At 38.1% G+C, this 24,998-nt stretch overlaps 1 protein-coding gene across 3 annotated transcripts in view; it reads right to left on the bottom strand.

Annotated features, from left to right (window-relative positions):
• Window positions 1-24,998, bottom strand: part of ntng2b (netrin g2b) — an 83,154-nt gene that overhangs the window by 36,671 nt on the left and 21,485 nt on the right. For all 3 annotated transcript variants that reach the window (XM_056266149.1, XM_056266147.1, XM_056266148.1), the window contains exon 3: window positions 23,108-23,751. In XM_056266149.1, coding sequence (XP_056122124.1) covers window positions 23,108-23,751 — 644 coding nt within the window. The remainder of the gene's footprint in view (window positions 1-23,107; window positions 23,752-24,998) is intronic.

Here is a 24,998-nt window from a genome sequence, read left to right as displayed (position 1 = left end):
GTTTGATTGATATAGATTATCATACTCTCATACATTATCGACTTTTTTAGCAAGTTAAAAGGCCTTTTAGTATAATTAGGTCTTTTTTTTTCTAGTAAAATCTTTACTGATTTTTTTTAAAGTAAAATCATGTTCAAATGTGAGTCTCAAATATGATCATCAGGCTTTTTGAGGAAGGTTTATTTGTTCATCTCTCAATCATCATCGTATTGCATTGCATTATATGTTTTGAAACTACAGAGCCTTGATCATAAAACTAAAGCAAATCATCTTACTAAGACATATTATTGGCAGATATACAATAACGACTGATATTTAAATGCATTTTACATGAGTAGTCTGTTATGCTGTAATAAAGATCTCGTTGATTAACATCACAAGAATTTTTCATCTTACTTCCATTTAAATATCAGCATCTGCACCATATTACATATTATTGCTCAGTTTGTGCCTCTGAATAAAATGTAAGCGTTTTTTCCTCTTCGAGTATGAGCTCCATATTCTCACCAAATCATACTATATGAGCCATAAAAGCCTGATCTATCAAATATCAATAAAAGCACATATGCAACGTTTTTATTTATTTTGTCTGAACGTTCAATAAACTGTTCAAACAAAATGTAGCCACTAGTTTGATAATTTAATGGTTACTTCAATAACAGCCAGTAAAAATAGATGTGTTTCCATTGGGATTGGAGGATGAACTTGACCTTCATTCCCCACATCCGGACTCCAGGCTCAAGCACACAGTTCACACTCCTTTGAAATTCCTTTTTTTTTTTTTACGTATTTCTCCAAAAAAAAAAAATTTGCATTCACAAAGAGCAATTTCTAGCTGACTGAATATTTTATAGCAGTGTAACTAGAAAAATGTAAATTCCTAACAGAAATTCCCATGGCTTTTGAATATTTATTTTTTTCCTATGATTTTTTTTTTTTTTCAGGTCTTCAAATCATATTAAAACTCCCTGTCGTTTCCACGTTTTCCATGACCACGAGAATCCTGTTCAATAATTATGGCCTGATTCCCGGGACAGCGTTTTCATCCTCCCTATACAATCCACTGGTTTCAGGACAGGTACGATGATAGAAAAAAAGTCCATGAAGTTTCTTTATAGGTTCTTCAGACGCACTTTTCTAAAGAACTAGAGAATCGAATTGTAATTGGAGCTGTCGCTGTCGCTCTGACTGTCTTTCTCTTAGTGTCTTTGTGAGTTATGGATTATGTGAGCGGTTTTACGATGAGCAAATCAAACAAACAAAACAAACATGAATCCGCACTGAGACTCGGCAGAAGCCAGGAACTCTCTCATTCTCTGATTTCCTCTGTCTCTTCTTTTTCCTCCTCTGTTCATTAGATGATAGAGCACCACCAGATCCCTGTTTCTCACTCACACGCATTCCCTGCAATTTATTATGAGCGATTCATTCCCTCTGAGACGCTCCAGAGCAGAAAGAGATGAAGGTATATAAAGAGCAGTTGGTGAATCTAATGAAGTAAACTGACCCTTTTCTTGTGCTCTGTTCTGACAGAAAAACAAATCATTTATTTGTTTGCTGTGTGATTGTTGTGTTGCACATTTAGCTTTACGAAAAGCTATAGTAAATTTCTATTAGATTCGATGGACCCTTTTTCTAAGCCCACATTTGTTCATGTTGAAGCTTTAAATCTCACACAACCTCTGGCGATGTCTTCAAAGATAAAAGTGATTCATAAATCATGTCAATGTTCTTCAAGTTCAAGGCGTTTTCAGTACATCGCTTTATTATAATTAGCTTTATTTCAAAATAATAGTGTTCACGCTAGCGTGTAAGTGTCTGATTCTATCTGTGTTTTCTGTAATTGGAAATTATAGTTTAATTTGAGATTTGTAAATGTTTTTGTATGTACAGCTCTTCTGTGTCTTTCTCTTATGTCTTCCATCAGTGTTATTTTATTACTTTTTTATATACTATTATAGTATTGGTAACACTTTATTTTAGTGTCATGTTACATGTAGTTACTGTAATAATAACTATACATTTTGCATAATTACATGCAACTAAACCAAACCCTTATCCTAACAACAAATATTTTGAACTAGCTTTTATTTTTATATTTTCAGTTTTAATTAAGTTTAGTTAAGTTTAACTTTTATTTTTAGTTACTTTAGTTCTTTAACTTAATATAAGTTAGTTGCAGAAGCAATATTCCAAATTTTCTGCAATATTTTTTAAGTTTTTTTTTGGTTTCAGCATTATTTTAATGACCATTTTTTTAAGTTTTAGTTTTCAATTACAGTACTAGTTTCAATAACAGACTAAAACGTTAGTTCATCTCAATCATAATCACACTGTTTTGATTTAATCATTACTTTGTGTTTCATTCTACAAAAATCAATACTACATTCTACAGTAGCACTGCTTTTCACACACTCCCTCTCTCCCTCTCTCTCTCTCTCTCTCTCTCTCTCTCTCCCTCTCTCTCCCTCTCTCACTCGTTCTGTCTGCTTTGCTCCTCAGTCACGCTTCAGTGAGAGTGGTATTCCCTCCGCGATTCCTTCCAACTCCCACTCATTCCAACTCTGGCTCGTTCCTCTCCTCCTCCAGCCACACTCATTCCCACCTTTCCATCTGTCTATCCACATTTTCCCCATTCAACATAGTTTCACACTGTTACTTATTTAACTCCATTTTTCAGAAGTGTGTATTCAGTGCATGACGTGTGGCTTGGTAACGTCTCAGTACTCAAGGGGTGCGATAGAGTTTCCTTCAAATGCCTGTGTTTTTTATTCAGGAAACTGCAATGAACATGTTGACTAGCTAATTGTGGATTCTCTAGTTGAACTGAAAGAGAACTGCATGTAGAAGACACTATGGAAATGCTTTTGTTGTGTTTCAGAAAGCAACAACGCACAAAATGTGTAGCAAGAAGCATTTGCATTCAAATAGTGCAAGTTGCATATATAGCTTATGTTTCGAGACTAATAAATGCTGCATTGTAATTGTAATGTAAATTCCATGCAAACAGTATTGAGAAAGATATATATATATATATATATATATATATATATGCTTTTGAAAGGTTTCTTCTGCTCACCAAGGCTGCATTTATTTGATCAAAAATACAGTAAAAACTAATATTGTGAAATATTATTACCATTAAAAATAACTGTTTTCTATGTAAATATATTGTATATAAATATATATCCAGTCTTCAGCGTCACATGATCCTTCAGAAATCATTCTAATATGATGATTTGCTGCTCAAGAAACATTTATTATTATTATTATAAATGTTGAAAACAGTTGTGCTGCGGAATATTTTTGTGAAAACCATGAAATATTTTTTTCTGGAATTGAATTGAATTGACTTGTAATATTTTTCTGGAAATCGAGAATAGGTTCAATAGAACAGCATTTGTTTGAAACAGAAATTTTTCTTTTTTTTTAAACAAAAATCTGACTGAAACTTTTTAACAGTAGTGTACATATGTTAGTAGTTGTAATCATTTGCTTCGTCACTCAAATTTTCTTCTTTTTCCAGGTCACATAACCAATCCTTAATATTTTCCCCACTCGAGACCACTTTTCACCACCTGAAAAATCTAGTCTCACCCAAATTGTATCATCAAAATATCCTGTTTTACTCCAAAATGTCATATTTTGAAATCAAAGTGGGCTATAAACAGCATTTCATACTGAATTTAAGTAACTTTTTTTATTTGTAGCCAGCTGACTGTTTTTTAAAGCAGTAGCTTGACTGTAATTTAACTATGACTACAAGTATGAGTAGCTTAGCCGACTAGTGTAGTTTCCCCTTCACTACTGTATGTGTGTGTGTATATGTGTGAGACTCACTACAAACTAACCCCCATCTAAGACCCAGTCATTACCCATAATGCCATACGATAAAAGCATTAAGGTCACAGGGTCACTGCATGCTCAGACCCCAGAGGAGTTCAGACAGAGCTTTTAGAGATGACCTTCAACCGAACACAACTGAGTGTGTGTGTATGTGTGTTAAAAGGTTAAAAGTGTTCTGTTTTTTCTTCTCTTTTACCTGTAACCGTTAATGATGTATTGGTTGCACTAGGGATTTGAGTATTTTTGAGAATACTATACTATGTGGTATTTCTGCATGTGTTCTTCATGTCGCAGCGTGTGGTTTCAGTGGGGCGTCTAACTGCACAGTAGAAAGTGAATAATTTACATAGACTGCAGCAAAAAAAAAAACCATGTCTATCTGTGTGTGTTTGTGTACACCAGAGATCCAAGCTAGGAATTCAGTGCAGAAACTAGGTTTTTAAGTGCGTGTAGGGGAAAATAGATTACAAACAGGGAAAACACGGCCTTGTACACGCACACACACACACACACACACAGAATGTCTCCTCAAAGCTTCTTCAGCACGCACGCAAAGACTGAGCGTGAGATGGAAGGAAGGAGGGAGGTGAAGGGGAGAAATGCAGCAGAAGACGCAGGAATCAGACTGAAGTTTACATTATTAAAAATAAAGGCTCTTTATTGGCATTGATGGTTCCTTGGAATGTTTCCATTGCTCAGAAGGTTCTTTATAGTGGAAAAAGGTTCTAAATAAAATTGAAGATAGAATAGAATTGTTCACTGAAAGGTTCTTTGAGGAACCCAACATGGTTCTTTTATGGAATCCCTGTGAAAACCTCCTTTTGAAACCTTTATTTTTAAGAATGTAGAAGTAAAGCTTTCTTCAGTATTTTTGGCTGTCCGCTGCCTTGGAAGTCTTTGCTCACACTTGACACAAATTTGATTATTTACTCACTCTCATGTCATTATTTTCTTTCTTCCATGAAACACAGATGGATGTGTGTTGGATATAATATCTGAGCTTCTATTTTCCATACAAAAAAGCTCTATAAAAAGCCGTCCATAGAACTTGTAGGCTATATTTTAAGACTTTCCGCAGTCATGCGATAGCTTGTTGTGAGTGACACTTTTTGAGACACTCGTGATATTTTGTCAAATTTTGAAAATAATTGGTCACGTGTGACGTGTGAGAACCGATGCCATTTGCTGTCAATTATGTCATTTTTTTGTGAACTACCAGGCTTACATATCTGTTACATTTATATTCATCATTATGCGTTTCAAAATATATTGCACTTTTAATATAGACTATAACATCATTTCTAATTTCAAGTGAGCTTTAAATAGAACTAAACAAATATTGAATGACTAAAATATCTATCTCTTGGTATCTATCTCTCATAGAGAGCAGAATATGCTTCAAAAACTGGATGGATGGATAGTTGTTTACAGCTGATAAAGAGTAAGATCTTAGCATGATTCAATAGTTCTCTCATTTTTTCCACACATCCACACTGTTTTCTGCTTTTTTTCATAGCATACAATGCAATAACATATTAAATTCTAGACTCTTCCTCATATGTCTCTTCAGTCATTGCATTAAAAATAGCTCATTCATACATTTAGAAAACACACACACACACACACACACATTACAGCTTAAGAGCATAGGTATTAAATTCAGAGGGAGAGACCTAATTAAATTTTCAATATCTACATCTAACATAAATTTTCTCTTTATCATCCTGTCTGTTTGCTAAAATGTATTGTTTTTTTGTCTTTATATAAGACTGTAATTTCACTCTAGTGTAAAATAAAGTATAATATATTATAAATTATAAACGCAACACTTTTGTTTTTGCCCCCATTTTTCATGAGCTGAACTCAAAGATCTAAGACTTTTTCTATGTACACAAAAGGCCTATTTCTCTCACAATTCTCTGTGTTAGTGAGCACTTCTCCTTTGCCGAGATAATCCATCCACCTCACAGGTGTGGCATATCAAGATGCTGATTAGACAGCATGATTATTGCACAGGTGTGCCTTAGGCTAGCCACAATAAAAGGCTACTCTAAAATGAGCAGTTTTATCACACAGCACAATCCCACAGATGTCGCAAGTTTTGAGGGAGTGTGCAATTGGCATGCTGACTGCAGGAATGAAATGAATTGAATTGAGCCGTCTCTAAAGGTGTTTCAGAGAATTTTGGCAGTACATCCAACCGGCCTCACAACCGCAGACCACGTGTAACCACACAAGCCCAGGACCTCCACATCCAGCATCTTCACCTCCAAGATCATCTGAGACCAGCCACCCGGACAGGTGCTGCAACAATCGGTTTGCATAGCCAAAGAATTTCTCCACAAACTGTCAGTAACCGTCTCAGGGAAGCTCATCTGCATGCTCGTCGTCCTCATCGGGGTCTCGACCTGACTGCAGTTCGTCGTCGTAACCGACTTGAGTGGGCCAATGCTCACATTCGATGGCGTCTGGCCCTTTGGAGAGGTGTTCTCTTCACGGATGAATCCCGGTTTTCACTGTACAGAGCAGATGGCAGACAGCATGTATGGCGTCGTGTGGGTGAGCGGTGGCCCATGGTGGCGGTGGGGTTATGGTATGGGCAGGTGTATGTTATGGACAACGAACACAGGTGCATTTTATTGATGGCATTTTGAATGCACAGAGATACCGTGACGAGATCCTGAGGCCCATTGTTGTGCCATTCATCCACGACCATCACCTCATGTTGCAGCATAATAATGCAGGGCCCCATGTTGGAGGATCTGTACACAATTCCTGGAAGCTGAAAACATCCCAGTTCTTGCATGGCCAGCATACTCACCGGACATGTCACCCATTGAGCATGTTTGGGATGCTCTGGATCGGCGTATACGACAGCGTGTTCCAGTTCCTGCCAATATCCAGTAGGGATGTCAATTTTCACAAATTCCCATGATCGATCGTCGTTTAAATTAACGATCAATTAATTGATTAATCGTTAGCCTTAATACTGCAATATGCGTCTGCTGCAGTGCATATGGCCAACAGCATGACAGTGTCTGCAAATGCTGCTCAAACCGCTATGTTCCTCACCAAATTAATGAGAATGGTTTTAATCTAAATAAAGGGCTAGTAGGATTGTAAAATGTTTCGATGTGATTGATAATTAAATTTCAGGGCTCGAATTTCGGCGCGGGGTTTCCGCATAATTCTAATAATTCCCACAGGTCTCCCATTTTTTATAAAGCAGGAAATCCCCGCAATCGTAATCCACACAGATTATAAAATCAAATCATTCTTTTAACAACTCTCTGCCAGACGCAATTTCAAACAGCGTGGGTGTTCAGCGGTGCCGCGTCTTCTCTCTCTTCTCTCAAAATGTGTTGTGCAAGGCAGGCATCAAGCGCTGCGGCGACACACTCGCGTTTTGGAGTCGGGACATGACGGAATATTCACTCGCACAATCGGGCCAGCAGTGCATCGTGACTGAAGTTTACCATTTGCACGTCTTTTTAAGTCTTACCAGTTTAAACATGCAAGTGATTTTAAACTAATCAGTGCTCGTGCGCTCTCTGAGATGATTTTCTATGCGCACATTCATAGAGAATCCGCCTCAAAAACAGCTGGCCAGTAACAAAAGTTATTTTTCGCGGATTATATTGCTTTAACACGCAAAATTGTGTCAATTTCGGTCTTCGTGAGTACACTCTAAACATAGTCGGTTTTGTCTTTTAATAAGCATAAAACGCATGCCAGTATAATGAACACAGGATCCGTGCACTAGCTCATTAATTTAGTTGTCAAAACAACAAAATATAGCTTTAAGTTAAAGGAATCAGGATTAATAGCCTATATATATTTAATTTATTCAGGACTAAAATACTACCCAGTGTTATTTTCCATTTGATTACTTTATTCAGTTTCTGTAGGCCTATATGAAGTTAGACCCATTGAAAAACTTTTCTCTTTATTTGTCTTTATTTGTATCTTTAGTCTGTTGTATTTATTTGTGCTACTTTTTTCAATCTAATTAAACAATTTAAATCAAGCTTCCTTGTGTTGTGTAAACTCTTAACAACAATATTACCCCATTGTAAAAATGCAATGAGCGCAAACATTTAGGCAAGATAAATGTAATTTTTGTTTTGGAAAAAATGCCCCCCCCCCCCCCCGCCCTTCTCCCCCTTCAAAAAAACCATCTAAGGGGGATTTCCCCCCCATTTTCCAAAACGAAATTCAGGCCCTGAATTAAAATAAATATTTAATAATCAAATATAACGACTAATACAACGTGTCACCAACGCCGCCTCAGATGCGCTTGTCAGAATGTGTGACTTGTGGACGCGTGCTCTTCCTGGAACAACGCACTTAAAACGGCAACTAAACCCAATGAATTCACACCGATTTAATAAAATAGTGTTCTCATGTTATGTAATATGACAGTCCCAAATTAATCCTCGTTATTAGTCGTGCATTCTGCTTGAGCGGCTCGCGCTGAATGAATAACTTAACCGTTGAGCACTTTGCTAGCACGTTATTTAACTCAAAGAAACGCATCCTATGAGATTAATCAGATATATACAAAATAAACATAATATTACAAATTATATCTGCACAAAATTACGTGAATGCACAAGTGAACTTGAACTAACGTAAGTTACGTGCCATTCAGAATGACTCGGACGCGCTCTTCCTGGAACAACGCGACACGGCAACTAAACCGAAATAATTCACAATGTTTTATTACAATATTGTTCTCTTTATAATGTTATATAATATGACAGTCCCAATAGTCGTTATTAGTCGTGTATTGCCATTTGAGCTGCGCGCGCTAAAGATCACGCTGCGTCAATTCTTAACCAAATGCATCCAATAAGATAAATCAGATATAGATAGGCGCACACAAAATAAACTATTACAACTTACATTTGCACAAAACAAAAGGCAGCGAATGCACACGCAAACTTATAGTCATGATGAAGGTGTAAAATAGTCCCAAACATAACTCCGGTGCGCTCGCTTACATGTTTCGCGGTTGAGCAGCACGCACGCGCATGAACCTGCTTAATCGATGATCGATAAGGTTTATCGATTAAACGTGTTATCGACAATTAATCGATCATCGATTAATCGTTGACATCCCTAATATCCAGCAACTTCGCACAGTCATCGAAGAGGAGTAAACCAACATTCCCCAGCCCACAATCAACAACCTGATCAACTCTATGGGAAGGAGATGTGTTGCACTGCGTGAGGCAAGTGGTGGTCACACCAGATACTGACTGGTTTTTGGACCCCCCTCAATACAGTAAAACTGCACATTTTAGAGTGGCCTTTTATTGTGGCTAGCCTAAGGCACACCTGTGCAATAATCATGCTATCTAATCAGCATCTTGATATGCCACACCTGTGAGGTGGATGGATTATCTCGGCAAAGGAGAAGTGCTCACTAACACAGATTTAGACAGATTTGTGAACAATATTTGAGAGAAATAGACCTTTTGTGTACATAGAAAACGTCTTAGATTTTTGAGTTCGGCTCATGAAAAATGATTTTGTTCAGTGTATATATATATATATTGTATTGTGTCTTCAGTGGATAGACGAGATGGTCCTCACTCCAGAACACGAAATCCAGCGGGAGGAGTTGAATCCAGATCCAACTCCTCCCAACTTACATATACCTAAACCTACCCATCTCCGCCCCTGATCCCTAACCCCACCCCTAATCCTACCCATCTCCGCCCCCTGATCCCTAACCCCATCCCTAATCCTACCCATCTCCACCCCCTGATCCCTAATCCCACCCCTAATCCTACCCATCTCCGCCCCCTGATCCCTAACCCCACCCCTAATCCTACCCATCTCCACCCCCTGATCCCTAACCCCATCCCTAATCCTACCCATCTCCGCCCCCTGATCCCTAATCCCACCCCTAATCCTACCCATCTCCGCCCCCTGATCCCTAACCCCACCCCTAATCCTACCCATCTCTGCCCCCTGATCCCTAACCCCACCCCTAATCCTACCCATCTCCACCCCCTGATCCCTAACCCCACCCCTAATTCTACCCATCTCCGCCCCCTGATCCCTAACCCCATCCCTAATCCTACCCATCTCCGCCCCCTGATCCCTAATCCTACCCATCTCCACCCCCTGATCCCTAACCCCACCCCTAATCCTACCCATCTCCGCCCCCTGATCCCTAACCCCACCCCTAATCCTACCCATCTCCGCCCCCTGATCCCTAACCCCACCCCTAATCCTACCCATCTCCACCACTTAGATCTAAATCCAACTCCGCCCCCCTGGATCTCGTGTACTGCAATGAGGTGGTACTGGGATAGACGGACTAACGAATGGACGGATAGATAGTGTATATATAGCGTATATATAGTGTATATAGTTTAGTGACTGAGTGTTTATAGTAACAGGCCTTATAGTGCCAGCACTTTAGAAAGAGCTGCTGAAAAGTGTGAAAGCTTTGAGTATGCTAATGTTTTAGCATCTGTGAAAACAGACTCTTTCCAAGGACATCCTCTCTCTCTCTCTCTCTCTCTCTCTCTCTCTCTCTCTAAGTGGTTCTCTTGAGAAATAAAACAGTAAATATGGGGATTGCTAAAGAGAAGGAGGCATACAGAGACGTAGAGATGGAAAAGGAGAGACATGAGACTCAAAGCTCATTTGTTTGTTTTACTTTGTTTGTTCATTGAAGGAGTTCTCCTCAGGAAAATAACTGCATTAAAAAAAGAAATGGGGAGGATGAGGAAAAGATTTGAGTAAAATGCTGACAGTGAGTTTGGAGGCAGCGGAGGCAGAATACACTGATTATCAAATCATCCGTCTATGTGTGAGCATAAATCACTCCGTCTGCACTGACACCTCTCTCTCTCTTTCTCTACTCTTTCCTCTGAACACGTGAGGAAGAGCTGCTCCATCTGAATTATCTCTGATTTAAATATACTCTCTGAGGTTGCCAGATATTAAGCAGTCTAGTCCAGTCACAGGCTGGGAGAAAAAACAGTTCAGGTACTTTGTTATAGTAATTAAATAATAATAATAAAGTATGTGAAATAAATCGTATTCTGATTACTGTAATGTAAAAAATGACAAAACTATATATATATATATATTAAATAATCTATAAATATTAATGTTATATAATAATAATAATACATTTATATAATAATTATATTATAATATCAATGAATAAAATACATATTTATATATATTTTTTTAATTATTATTTAAAATTATTTTCAAATAATAATATACTAATGCAAAACAGTCTCTTTCATTATTAAATGTAATAAATGTATTAAAAAATAATTAAAGTGTAACCCATTGTTTTATAGTTTTTGTTTGAGTAAACTATAATAATAACCCTGATATATACTTTATATTTAGTATACTTTGATCAATTAGAAATATTCTTATGTCATGTTTGTGTTGCAAATGCAGCACAATTAAATGCACACAATCAGCAAGAAATCTTCAAGATTGCTAAATGCAAAGATTGCTGAATGCAAAGACATGCAATAAAATCCGGGAGACCCAGGGGAGTCCCAGCTCAGGGGAGCTTACTGTGTTTTTTCAGGAAAGTAAGTAGCAGCAGCGGTGCTTATTCTGTGATTTCTCCTGACTGGAGCTTGAACATTACACCTGTCCTCCAGTATGACTGACTTACAGCAGTATCAGATGAAGACAGATCACAGAAGTAAAGCACAGCTACTGCTCACAACAAGTTACTCGCAAGGACACAGAACATGTTCAATGAGAGGAGTCAGCGCAATCCTGCAACTTGTGGCTGTTATAAAGCGCACAAAGAAGGAGTAGAGAAACGAAAACTGTTTAATGATAAGTCCAAAAATGGAATACGCAGGAGAGTCTCACAAAATATTATTCATAACCTAACATTGACGATACCGGACACTGAAGAAACTGAATGAACAGAAGGTTTAAATACACAGAGATAATGTATCGCCAACTAACGAATCCAGGCAGAGCAGAATAGGGAACAGAATACAAATTACACCAATACACAACAAACACGTTACAGAGAAAAAATAAATTATATTTTGCTTAAAGAAAATTAAACCATTTTTTGTATTTGACATTATATTCATGACAATTAAGCACATTTACCCCCTCCCCCCCCCCCATTTCTCATTTCTATATTGTGAAAAATGTGTTATTCTATGTATATTTTATGTATATATTTATAAAATAATATATAATTTTTTTCACATTACAGTAATCCAAATAAAACATTTTTTTTCGTATTATAATATTTTCTATATATATTTTATATGCATTTTAAATACATACTGTATATATATAATTTAGAATAACCATTTTTTGCTATTTTTATTTAAATTGATTTTAAATATTAATTTTATATAATTTTATTTACTTATTAATTAAACTATTATATTTTACTTATTATATTTTAATATATTTTAGATAAATTATATGTATAATGATATACATATATATATATATATATAATTTTTTTTAAACATTTTTTATTTCATATACTCTGTTATATACTAACTTAATTTAGTATTTGAATTTACATTGAATTTATTTTATATTGGTTGTAGTGCCTTCAATTTCTACTGCAGTTATAAAAAATCAATTAGTATAATTGAGAATTTCACACGCCTCAAAAGGGAAACATCTGGACACATTACAGTAAGTACGTTTTCAGGGGAAATGCGTTTAATTATCATGAAAATAATGTTTAAAAAAACATTTTAATGTTATTAAAAAAATAGGCTTAATTTCCTTATGCAAAATATAATTTCCTAATTTTTTTCTTTGATTTTGGGGTGAAGTGTCACCTGGACATGCCGAAATATGTTTGAAATCCGGTTGTTCGCTGCAGTCTTTGTAAAAATCTCTAAAGTTGTGATTTGTGAGTTCCCTCACTGCTCTTCTCAATCCCAGTGTTCCTGAATCTGCAGTGTTCCTGAGAGGATTCTTTAAAGCATCTCTCCGGGGGTCGACCACACACAGTTAACACAATCTCAACACGTCCCTCATCTCGTGCCCTTCCAGGGGAGGACGACACGGAGCTATAGTTATAACTCAGAGAGACAGACATCCTGGCTTTCCACAAAGTCACACCGCATTACGCCTGTAGCAGCTGCAGAGTGTGTGTGTGTGTGTGTGTACTGACACCAGTCAGCCCTCCAGAGCTTTGAGAGCGCAGATTATTCATTGGCGACCTGTAGCTGTCACACTCCACTCTTACACCGTAATGAAATACATTGTAGGTGCGATTGCATCAAGTGTTGGGCCTTGAAATATTTACATGTTCTTGACTCAACATTGACATTTATTAATGGAAACAGAACTTCTGTAAACAACTGGATTTTGAACTTTTTTGTCAGTTCGCTTGAATCTCCATTTCATTCCCGTCTCAGACTTTAGTGATGCACTGAAAAAAAATATTTGTCCAAAAATGAATTGTTGGTTTGGAGTGAAATCATTATCTTGAGGATAAGCTCAGATGTCCGGACACTAGGACTGGGTTGATGATATCGAATTCTTGTTTTTAATCGATCTTCGTTTCGATGAACAGATCTTTTAGTCAATTTCAGTTTATGTGATCAAAGCTTCACTAAACATTATTTGTAGCAGTAGGTCTAAAATCACACTTTGTGCTTTATTACTTTTGATATAAAACACACTCTAAACAATGCTGGGTTGTTTTAACCCAAATTTGGGTCAAATATGGACAAACCCAAATGTTGGGTTAAAAATGTACTTCAACTTTCACTTTCAACTGTAATTTTTTTAATGACATTTTTAACCCATCATTTGGATTTGTCCATATTTGACCCAAATTTGGGTTGAAACAACCCAGCATTTTTTAGAGTGCAAAGTTTCAGCTTTCATGTTCTGTCAGCTTTATAATGAAATTCAAACAATAAATGTTTTTTTGACACTCTTTAAATGTGACGTGTCAGTTCGCTGTTGCCGAAATACATGCACTATATTACATATTCATTATATTTTTACTTAACATGTGGTCTAAATCTAAATGTTTGAATAAATCTGGCATGACAACAAGTTTATATATATATATATATATATAAATTATATATCATTAAAAAGTTCATATTAAAACTGCCTCAAGTGCATTAAATGCTAAAGTTGGAATGTTTTTATGTTTTAGGGTCGTTCTCGTGTCACGTGTTTGAGCTTCAGCAAGAGCTTTGTAAATATAAGCCTAAATTCAATCTGTTCACCATATAAACCAATCGAGTCTCTTGAGAAAATTTGGACTAAACCGCTCAATTCATATGGATTAGTTTTATGATCTCTTTATGAAATTTTTGAAGCGTCAAAGTGGTAGTTGCGTAGCTGTCAATGGAGGAACAGAAATCTCTCAGATTTTATTAAAAATATCTTCATTTGTGTTCTGAAGATGAAGGAAAGTCTTACGGGTTTGGAACGACACGAGGGCGAGAAATCAATGACAGAATTTTCATTTTTTAACGAACTATCCTTTTAATACCCCACATTTAAAGGTTAAGGTTAGTCAATGATCATGACAAACTAAAATACGTTTATGGTGCAAGAAACTTTGAGTGACATACAGTTAGTGGACTTCATGGGACAGAAATGCTGTGTAATATTTTAGGGAAAAGTATTGGAAAAATGTCATTCTGGCTCCTACACTGTAAAAAAAAATATTTTTCAGCCGTAGTCGTTAAACAAGTCGTAAATAACACAAAGATTATTGGAGTATGTTTTACAAGAAATTACTGTACTTTTTCAGTTTGTCTACTTCATGCTTAGTTCAATCTGTTACTTGTCGTTTCTTTGTAATTGTGAAATTTACTAGTAATTTTTTAGAGAAAATATTTTTTTCAGTGTATAACATCCACTCACTAACACAAAATACACTCACTCATATTTCCACACAATCACTATACAGTCTGCTTTAGGAAACACAACACACACACACACACACTTGTTGTGATCGATCGAGAGCTGTCAGCCGTATACCGTATCTAGATTGTGTTTCCAAGGGTGTGTGTGTGTGTGTGCATCGGTGTGTTTAAACGGCTCTATTTATGACTAAATACTACAGGAAATGACTCACCAATGACACACACACACACGTTATCATAACTGTTATGTAGAGCTACACATCTCAGGATTGAACTTAATATATTCAGCTGTATGTGTGTATATGTGTGTGTGTCTTTAAATGCAACTATGTCAAATTAATCACAGCGCTTTGCAACCTCAGCAGCCGTCCGTATAGAAGAACTGTACGTCATAGCAAAAGATGAGTGTGTGTGTTTGTGTGTGTGTTTGTGTGTGTGTGTGTGTGTGTGTGTGTGTGCGTGCATGCATGTGTGTGTGTGTGCATGGTCACACTTGATATTATGAGTGAAAGTCAAGTGCAGTGAAGTGTATCTTAATACAGATGTCTAAATCCTCTCTCGGTGCGTAAATGACACTCCATAAATCTTACAATAAACACCTCTCAGTATTCATGTACTCATCATATATACTGAGATTGTAAAATGATAAACATGAGTGTGATCTACTGTAACACACACAATCTCACACTCATATAGATGGCTCACATTTATTAAATATTTTATGTTTTCAGCTGCTAATAAGATGAAAGTTGGCCCCTTCCATGAACAGGGTACAGCCTAAAATTATGATAGTTTCCCTTCAAAACAGAATCATAACTGACAGGTGATACTTAACTTTCAGTGGTCATATTATACTGTATGAGTATTGTTTTCTGTTGGTAATTAGTGATAAACTTATTTTTCATAATGATGATAATAATAATGCATAAAGTTCTCCATCCTCTGACGCTTTCATGTTCATTTCTGAAATATTTTGGCTAATATATGAATACATTTCCAGCTATCAATAACTTATAACATTTATTTATGTATACAACTTGTGTAAGAGGGTTAATAATAATAATAACTATTATTATTATTATTACATAATATTATTTATATTAATATTCTAATAATATATAATAATAAAAAACAGGTAACAGGGTTGAATGGCTAATATTGATTAAATCAGTCAACAATTTGTATAGAAATGAAGAAAAATTGAATGAGATTATTCGTGTTTTTCTGTCATGCTGTAGAAAGGGTTCACGTTATGTTTTGTGGAAATTAAAATGAGTTAAAAACAGTTTTTACAGTCAACTGAATATCAATTCAACAGAATATGTCAATTATGGTTGGACAGGCCAGAATCTCCATTTACAAGGGGATACAGACATATGATGTGTTTAAAACGAGACGTTTGTCATTCAGTGTATTCAATTTATGCTATAATTATCCAGTAGTTTATCAAACATATAAAATACAACACAAGACATTTGTGTTTGATTTGATGTGCGATTTGAGGTTAATCATGCTTTAAAAGTGTAACAGGACACCCTATTGTGCCCTATTCACAGAAAAGTTTTGATTTCCACATTTTTACCGTAGTAAAATCCCTTCCGCCCCGCATCAGTGCAGGATACAGGGAACGCGTGTGCTTTCCATCCGGGCTGCCCATGGGCATCTCTCTGTGCTGTGTGATCTCTGACACACTCATTACTGCTCACTGCTGTCTGTCTGTGATGTGCTTTCATATCGTACGTGTCAGATGCAGGGGATGTTTTTCTACCGGTTTGTAGCATTTTATGGCCTGAAGTCCACTTAAAACGTCACTTAAAGGGGTGGTTCGGGATTTTGGAAATCGGGCCTCATTTCCAAGTTAGTCTTAGGCCGTGTGTCCACCAAAGCGCTTTTTCCACGCGCCTGGCGTATGTTTTCAATGGGAGCGCCGCGTTTTTTAAACGCCATGAGCGTAACGAGGGGCTGAACGTTTTTTTCACGCTGAAGCGCTGAGAGCCCGGCGTTTTTTACTGGTCGCCGAGAGTTGAAAAATGTTCAACTTTGGATAAAACGCAGCGCTCATCACTGTCACTTTTTACCCAGCCGTCCAATCACAGTGGAGGAGGGGCGGGACTAATACCACACCGACCAACTGTCACAACAATCTTTCTGTACAACGACATCAACCAGCAGAGCTAACCGAACAAAATGGATGAAAAATAATTTTTTAGTATTTGAAACAAATTACCTGCGAAATCAGTTACAAGTAAACTGTGCTGCGGATATTCTGTATCATAGCAACGAAACGTCTCAACGGAAAAAACGCTGTGTTGCCAAAACGCTCTCAAGCGCCACAGCTAGGCGTTTTCAGCAGAGCGTCAGCTGGCTAAAAACGCTTTGGTGGACACACAAATTCATAAAATAGATTAAAAGGGGTGGTTCAGGATTTTGGACATCGCACCTCATTTCCAAGTTAGCCATAGTGTTATTTATCAGTGGAGACAGTTTTCAAAAATGTTCATCCAGTCGTTCCAGTTGCATAGTTCGCCGGTGCTAGGCTAGCGGGAGTCAACGGTACCTGCTAGCCTGCCATTAAAAACAGTTTTACCCACTCCACAGTACACCAAACGCAAATAAATTATGACGCCAGACTATCGATGTAAATGTCTGTTGAGAGAATAATGTTAGAAATCAAACTACCCTTTCATCGCATAGCAATAGTTATACTTTGTTCCCTGTATTTATTAGCACAGTCTACAGCAGCGGCGGAGTGATATGTAGTTACCTAGGCAACCGAGAGAGGTAGTGAGAGAGAGAGGTAGAGAGAGGTAGTAAGAGAGAGAGGTAGAGAGAGGTAGTAAGAGAGAGAGGTAGAGAGAGGTAGTAAGAGAGAGAGGTAGAGAGAGGTAGTAAGAGAGAGAGGTAGAGAGAGGTAGTAAGAGAGAGAGGTAGAGAGAGGTAGTGAGAGAGAGGAAGAGAGAGGAAGAGAGAGGTAGTAAGAGAGAGAGGTAGAGAGAGGTAGTAAGAGAGAGAGGTAGAGAGAGGTAGTGAGAGAGAGGAAGAGAGAGGAAGAGAGAGGTAGTAAGAGAGAGGTAGTGAGAGAGAGAGGTAGTAAGAGAGAGGTAGTAAGAGAGAGAGGTAGTAAGAGAGAGGTAGTAAGAGAGAGGTAGTAAGAGAGAGGTAGTAAGAGAGAGGTAGTAAGAGAGAGGTAGTAAGAGAGAGGTAGTAAGAGAGAGGTAGTAAGAGAGAGAGGTAGTAAGAGAGAGAGGTAGTAAGAGAGAGAGGTAGTAAGAGAGAGGTAGTAAGAGAGAGGTAGTAAGAGAGAGAGGTAGAGAGAGGTAGTAAGAGAGAGAGGTAGAGAGAGGTAGTGAGAGAGAGGAAGAGAGAGGTAGTGAGAGAGAGGAAGAGAGAGGTAGTGAGAGAGAAGAGAGGTAGTAAGAGAGAGAGGTAGAGAGAGGTAGTAAGAGAGAGGTAGTAAGAGAGAGAGGTAGTAAGAGAGAGAGGTAGAGAGAGGTAGTAAGAGAGAGAGGTAGAGAGAGGTAGTAAGAGAGAGAGGTAGTAAGAGAGAGAGGTAGAGAGAGGTAGTGAGAGAGAGAGGTAGAGAGAGGTAGTAAGAGAGAGAGGTAGAGAGAGGTAGTAAGAGAGAGAGGTAGAGAGAGGTAGTAAGAGAGAGAGGTAGAGAGAGGTAGTAAGAGAGAGAGGTAGAGAGAGGTAGTAAGAGAGAGAGGTAGAGAGAGGTAGTGAGAGAGAGGAAGAGAGAGGAAGAGAGAGGTAGTAAGAGAGAGGTAGTGAGAGAGAGAGGTAGTAAGAGAGAGGTAGTAAGAGAGAGAGGTAGTAAGAGAGAGGTAGTAAGAGAGAGGTAGTAAGAGAGAGGTAGTAAGAGAGAGGTAGTAAGAGAGAGGTAGTAAGAGAGAGGTAGTAAGAGAGAGAGGTAGTAAGAGAGAGAGGTAGTAAGAGAGAGGTAGTAAGAGAGAGGTAGTAAGAGAGAGAGGTAGAGAGAGGTAGTAAGAGAGAGAGGTAGAGAGAGGTAGTGAGATAGAGGAAGAGAGAGGTAGTGAGAGAGAGGAAGAGAGAGGTAGTGAGAGAGAAGAGAGGTAGTAAGAGAGAGAGGTAGAGAGAGGTAGTAAGAGAGAGGTAGTAAGAGAGAGAGGTAGTAAGAGAGAGAGGTAGAGAGAGGTAGTAAGAGAGAGAGGTAGAGAGAGGTAGTGAGAGAGAGGAAGAGAGAGGTAGTGAGAGAGAGAGGAAGAGGAAGTAGTGAGAGAGAGGAAGAGAGAGGTAGTGAGAGAGAGGAGAGAGGTAGTGAGAGAGAGGTAGAGAGAGGTAGTAAGAGAGAGAGGTAGAGAGAGGTAGTGAGAGAGAGGAGAGAGGTAGTGAGAGAGAGAGGAAGAGAGAGGTAGTGAGAGAGAGGAAGAGAGAGGTAGTGAGAGAGAGGAGAGAGGTAGTGAGAGAGAGAGGAAGAGAGAGGTAGTAAGAGAGAGGAGAGAGGTAGTGAGAGAGAGGAGAGAGGTAGTGAGAGAGAGAGGAAGAGAGAGGTAGTGAGAGAGAGGAAGAGAGAGGTAGTGAGAGAGAGGAGAGAGGTAGTGAGAGAGAGAGGAAGAGAGAGGTAGTAAGAGAGAGGAGAGAGGTAGTGAGAGAGAGAGGAAGAGAGAGGTAGTGAGAGAGAGGAAGAGAGAGGTAGTGAGAGAGAGAGGAAGAGAGAGGTAGTGAGAGAGAGGAAGAGAGAGGTAGTGAGAGAGAGAGGAAGAGAGAGGTAGTGAGAGAGAGGAGAGAGGTAGTGAGAGAGAGGTAGAGAGAGGTAGTAAGAGAGAGAGGTAGAGAGAGGTAGTGAGAGAGAGGGTAAGAGAGAGGTAGTGAGAGAGAGGAGAGAGGTAGTGAGAGAGAGGAAGAGAGAGGTAGTGAGAGAGAGGAGAGAGGTAGTGAGAGAGAGAGGAAGAGAGAGGTAGTGAGAGAGAGGAAGAGAGAGGTAGTGAGAGAGAGGAGAGAGGTAGTGAGAGAGAGAGGAAGAGAGAGGTAGTAAGAGAGAGGTAGTAAGAGAGAGAGGTAGAGAGAGGTAGTAAGAGAGAGGTAGTAAGAGAGAGAGGAAGAGAGAGGTAGTGAGAGAGAGGAAGAGAGAGGTAGTGAGAGAGAGGAGAAAGGTAGTGAGAGAGAGAGGAAGAGAGAGGTAGTAAGAGAGAGGTAGTAAGAGAGAGGTAGAGAGAGGTAGTAAGAGAGAGAGGAAGAGAGAGGTAGTGAGAGAGAGGAAGAGAGAGGTAGTGAGAGAGAGGAGAGAGGTAGTGAGAGAGAGAGGAAGAGAGAGGTAGTAAGAGAGAGGTAGTAAGAGAGACAGGTAGAGAGAGGTAGTGAGAGAGAGGAGAGAGGTAGTGAGAGAGAGACGTAGAGAGAGGTAGAGAGAGAGAGAGAGAGAGAGAGAGGGGGGGGGGTAGAGAGAGGTAGTGAGAGAGAGAGGTAGAGAGAGGTAGTGAGAGAGAGAGGTAGAGAGAGAGAGAGAGAGAGAGAGAGAGAGGTAGAGAGAGGTAGTGCAGGTAGTCCCGACTGTAGTGCGCTTCGGTTCTGCGTTTACTTTTCGGCGCGGTACTACTAACCGGAGCAAAGAGATGCAAGAGTAGTTTGATTTCTAACATTATTCTCTTAACAGACATTTACATCGATAGTCTGGCCTTATCATTTATTTGCGTTTGGTGTACTGTGGAGTGGGTAAAACTGTTTTTAATGGCAGGCTAGCAGTTACCGTTGACTCACGCTAGCCTAGCACCGGCGAACTATGCAACTGGAACGACTGGATGAAAATTTTTGAAAACTGTCTCTGATAAATAACACTAACGCCGCCTTCACACTGGCAGTTGAAATCAGCTCCGTAATACGCAATACGCCCCCAACGGACTTCGTACTAAACAGTGAAAAGCGTCGGAAGCGGGTAGAACAAAAATGGCGGAGAGATTAGAAAGGTTGATTCTGTCAGTTCTATATGATCTATGATGAGGGTTATAGAGATATTAATAGGAAGGCTGCTGCGTGAGGAAAGTTGCTCAGGACGTTGACATGTCAGGTCGGCTAAAAAATGTGATATAGTGGTATAATTTATACCAATGTCACATTTAGTTCGATGTCTGCCTACAATTTAACTGTATTAACTGCCCTAATAACGTTAGCAAATCATGAAAATAAAAAAATGACATGACAACTTATGTTATAAAATCATTATTTGTTTTATTAAAAGTTAAGAATTCAGGTTTGTTTATCAGTATCATAGCAACGCTAACTTCCGCTGGAATTGTCGGATAGGAACCGTCCGTAGCTTTTCGCAAGAGTTCAATTTTTTGAACGCATCCGGATGACCAACGGACACGATTTGCTTCGCACCGCACTCGGTCGGACCCATTTCGGACCCATTCGCATGCGGCCTGCGAATCTCCATAGGAAATGAATGACTTCCGGTCGTTTCGGAGCCGTATCGGAGCTGATTTCAACTGCCAGTGTGAAGGCGGCGTAAGGCTAACTTGGAAATGAGGCCCGATGTCCAAAATCCCGAACCACCCCTTTAAGACTTTTTCCATCAATCATAATTTAGTTTATCATGAACATTTTCCACACTTCTTTGCTATTGTACCTTTAAAACTTTGTTAGGTTAGTGACCCCTGTTGTGATACATGTTTATATACTAATTGATCGGTAAAATCTGTGTGAAGAGAAGCAAATATTATAACAGAATTTTGTTTTGTTTTAGGACGGCGAACTATTCCTTTAACGCAGTAGCTGTCGTGTCATGATAGGATAGGAAAGAAAGGGTTATTGTTAAGAGACTGACATGTCAGTCACTGCAATTATCTGTGATAGACCTCAGTGTCTCATTTATTCTATCATGACAGTCAATATCTGTACAAGTAATGACTCAAGCATTATTGCAGATCATTTGTGTGCCTCCTGATAGTTATAATAGTTATTGGTTATGATAGCGTGCATTATGATAACAAGCATCTGTTTGCCTCTATAATTATACACGGCGCAATCTGATTAGATGAGTTGCTCCAAATGGTTTATGGATAATAATTGGCCTGACTCAGTAGAGTCGCTTTACTCACAATGATAGCATGGGCTAGATTAGCCATCATCTAATACCAAGTGAACACAGTCATTATTTCTGTCAAGTTGTTGGGGATAGTGATATGCATTGAAATTTTTTTTAATAATACTTTATTTTACAATTAATAATTAAAATATATTTTTAATACATTTAATAAAAATATAAATAAAAATATATATATCTTAAAATTGGGTATAAAAATATATATATATATATATATATATATATATATATATATATATATATATATATACACACATTATACAAATAACAAATATAGAACATAAAAAATATATCATATACCTGGGTTACTTTTTCAAATGTGTAATGGGGACAAATTGCAGAAGAGCTACAATAATGTACGTTATTTTTAAGGTGAAGTAGCCTATATAATTGTTTTCTTTCATGTTGCACATAGAAAAGTAAAAATAAATGTGGAAATAAATGCATATATAAATATAAAAATAAATGAAAGAATAAATACAGAATTTTTTATTTATATATATATATAACTAAATAATATAAATAATAATATAAATTATAAATAAATTATAAATAAATATAAAAATAAATGAAATAATATATATATTCTTTCATTTATTTTTATATTTACCGTAAAACTTCAAATAGTAGCCCGGGCTTTTATTTTCCCAAATCGTCGAACTGCACCGGCTTGTATTTGAGACAGGCGTCTATATGAGACAGGCCTTTATAATTTAGTGTTGAGATGTTGTTCATTGAGTGTATAGGCCTGTCTCTAATCTCTAAAAATCTCCAAATGCTCCACGTGAAACTGCGGTCTTCCGACCTTTTACTATCGCGTCAATTGAAGACAGCGCTCGTGTTTTTTGAAGACGTGAGAGTGCGTGCGCGCGCGCGGCCGGGGCTCTCTCTCTCTCTCTCTCTCTCGTAACGCGCCCTGTCAAGCGCAGCAGTCATTCTATTCTACATCACTGATCGATCAAAAAAGGCTTTGGAGGGACAAAAATGTACTTTGGCGGCCGCCAAAAAGCGGTCAATCTGACGGTTTTAGAGGATTGAATACAACCCGAAACTAAAAAACAGACCCGGCCTCTATTTGAGACCGGCCTTTATTTACCCAAACCTGCAGCCACACCAGGCGTGTAAAAGAGACAGGCGTCTATTTGGGACTGGGCTATTATTTGAAGTTTTACGGTATTTATTATTTATATTATTTAGTAGGCCTATATAGAATTCAGGATTAAATGCAATTTAAAAACAATTATATGTGTTTAATCAAGTCATTTATTTGTTTTTGATTTCTGCAGGTTTGTTGCTGTAGTGTGTGTGTTCTCACCTGGCTAGCACCTCGACGTTAGAAATGGCGTAGAAGTATTTGAGCAGGTTGTCTCTCTGGACGTAGGTTCCTCCGAGCGCGGGCCTGAGGAGCCGGAGCCTGAGATTGGTGAACGTGAAGAAATCTCGCAAACCCTTCATGCTCTCCATCCGCGTGTACAAGCCCTCCATGTTCAGCAGCCTGGGGCCGGCGAAGGTGGCGAAGCGCGGGCGCACCTCGAACCGCACCACCTTCTCGTTCTTGGAGCCGACCCAGCGGGAGAACTGCTCGGTGCAGATGACGCGCGTGGCGTTCGCTGCGTTCAGGTCGCGCACGCGTCTCGGCGACATGTTGAAGGCGTCCACGCAGTCGTCGGCGTAGTACTGGAAGGGCTGCCACGTGCGCCCGAAGTTCAGAGACTTCTCCAGCACCATGACCGTGGGTCGGCCGTACTCGAAGGTGATCTGGATGTCGTCCGTGAGTTCGAGGGTCTTGTTCCAGGACAGGGTGATGTTGGCCTGGAGAGGCTCCGGGTAGCGCTGCCACGTGGCCGTCTGCCAGTACGTGATCAGGCCGCTGCGCTCGCGGTCCTGCATCAGCTGCGGCGGGTGAGCCAGGTCAGGGTTAGACGCGTCGCATTCATCACTGCACAGGTACGGGTTCTCCTGCACACACACACACACAGCCAGGACACTTTTTATAGATAGAATATCTACTTGAAACGAACTGAATGTAATACTTTCAGACTCTTAATTGCAATTAAAATTATATGTATTATAGATTAAATTTGCATTAAAGGTATAGGACATTTTTAATTAATGTACTATATTTTAGATTGATAATGTTTTTTTTTTATGCTTTGCATTTTTAGGGTATTTTATGGTACTGAATTATATTTACGCTGTATTTATGACTCATTTATTCACTTTTTGAGCATAGACCTGAAAATCTGATTTCCGACTTAAACTGTGGTAAATCTTGAATGCTTCAAAGCAACAGACTTCAGTTTGATCTCTTTTCAAAGATGACGCTTGGCAGATTATTGCTGAAGTGAAAAAAGTTTTTAAAAAGTTACAGAATTTATATGAAATATGTATTTTCAAAAACTGAATGTTTTACTCTAAAACTGTGAGAAAATCAAAGAAAATCATATTTATTATATGTATTATAGTTTAAATTTGCATTCAAGGTATAGGACATTTTTAATTAATGTACTATATTTTAGTTTGATAATGTTATTTGTTTTATGCTTTGCATTTTTAGGGTATTTTATGGTACTAAATTATATTTACGCTGTATTTATGACCCATTTATTCACTTTTTTAGCATAGACCTGAAAATCTTGAATGGTTCAAAGCAACAGACTTCAGTTTGATCTCTTTTCAAAGATGACGCTTGGCAGATTATTGCTGAAGTGAAAAAAGTTTTAAAAAGTTACAGAATTTACATGAAATATGTATTTTCAAAAACATGTTTTACTCTAAAACTGTGAGAAAATCAAAGAAAATCATATTCATTCATTCAATTAAATGAATATGTATTATAGTTTAAATTTATATAAAAGGTAGGGTAGGAATTTTTTTAATATAAACTTTTGTTATACTGGTTGAAACTCTCTGCACATCCTGATAGCAATCATTAATAGAAGTGTATGTTTATGGACCACAAGTGTCCAAAATTTGCATTATTTTTGATTTTCTTCTTTTGAGAGATATTAAAATATGTTAACTTTTAAATGCAATATCGAAAAGTACACAATACAATTTGTGTATTCAACAGCACATTCAATACAATTAAGCACACTTATTTTTCACAAAGGCAGACAGTGTTCAGACAGGAGATGTGATAGAGAGATAGATTGATTGATTGATTGATTGATTGATTGATTGATTGATTGATTGATTGATTGATT

This window comes from Rhinichthys klamathensis, unplaced genomic scaffold (genome assembly GCF_029890125.1).
Source record: "Rhinichthys klamathensis goyatoka isolate OS25496 unplaced genomic scaffold, OSU_Roscu_1.1 h1tg000245l_1, whole genome shotgun sequence".
Taxonomy (NCBI): Eukaryota; Metazoa; Chordata; class Actinopteri; order Cypriniformes; family Leuciscidae; genus Rhinichthys; species Rhinichthys klamathensis.
This window is presented reverse-complemented; position numbering and strand designations above follow the sequence as displayed.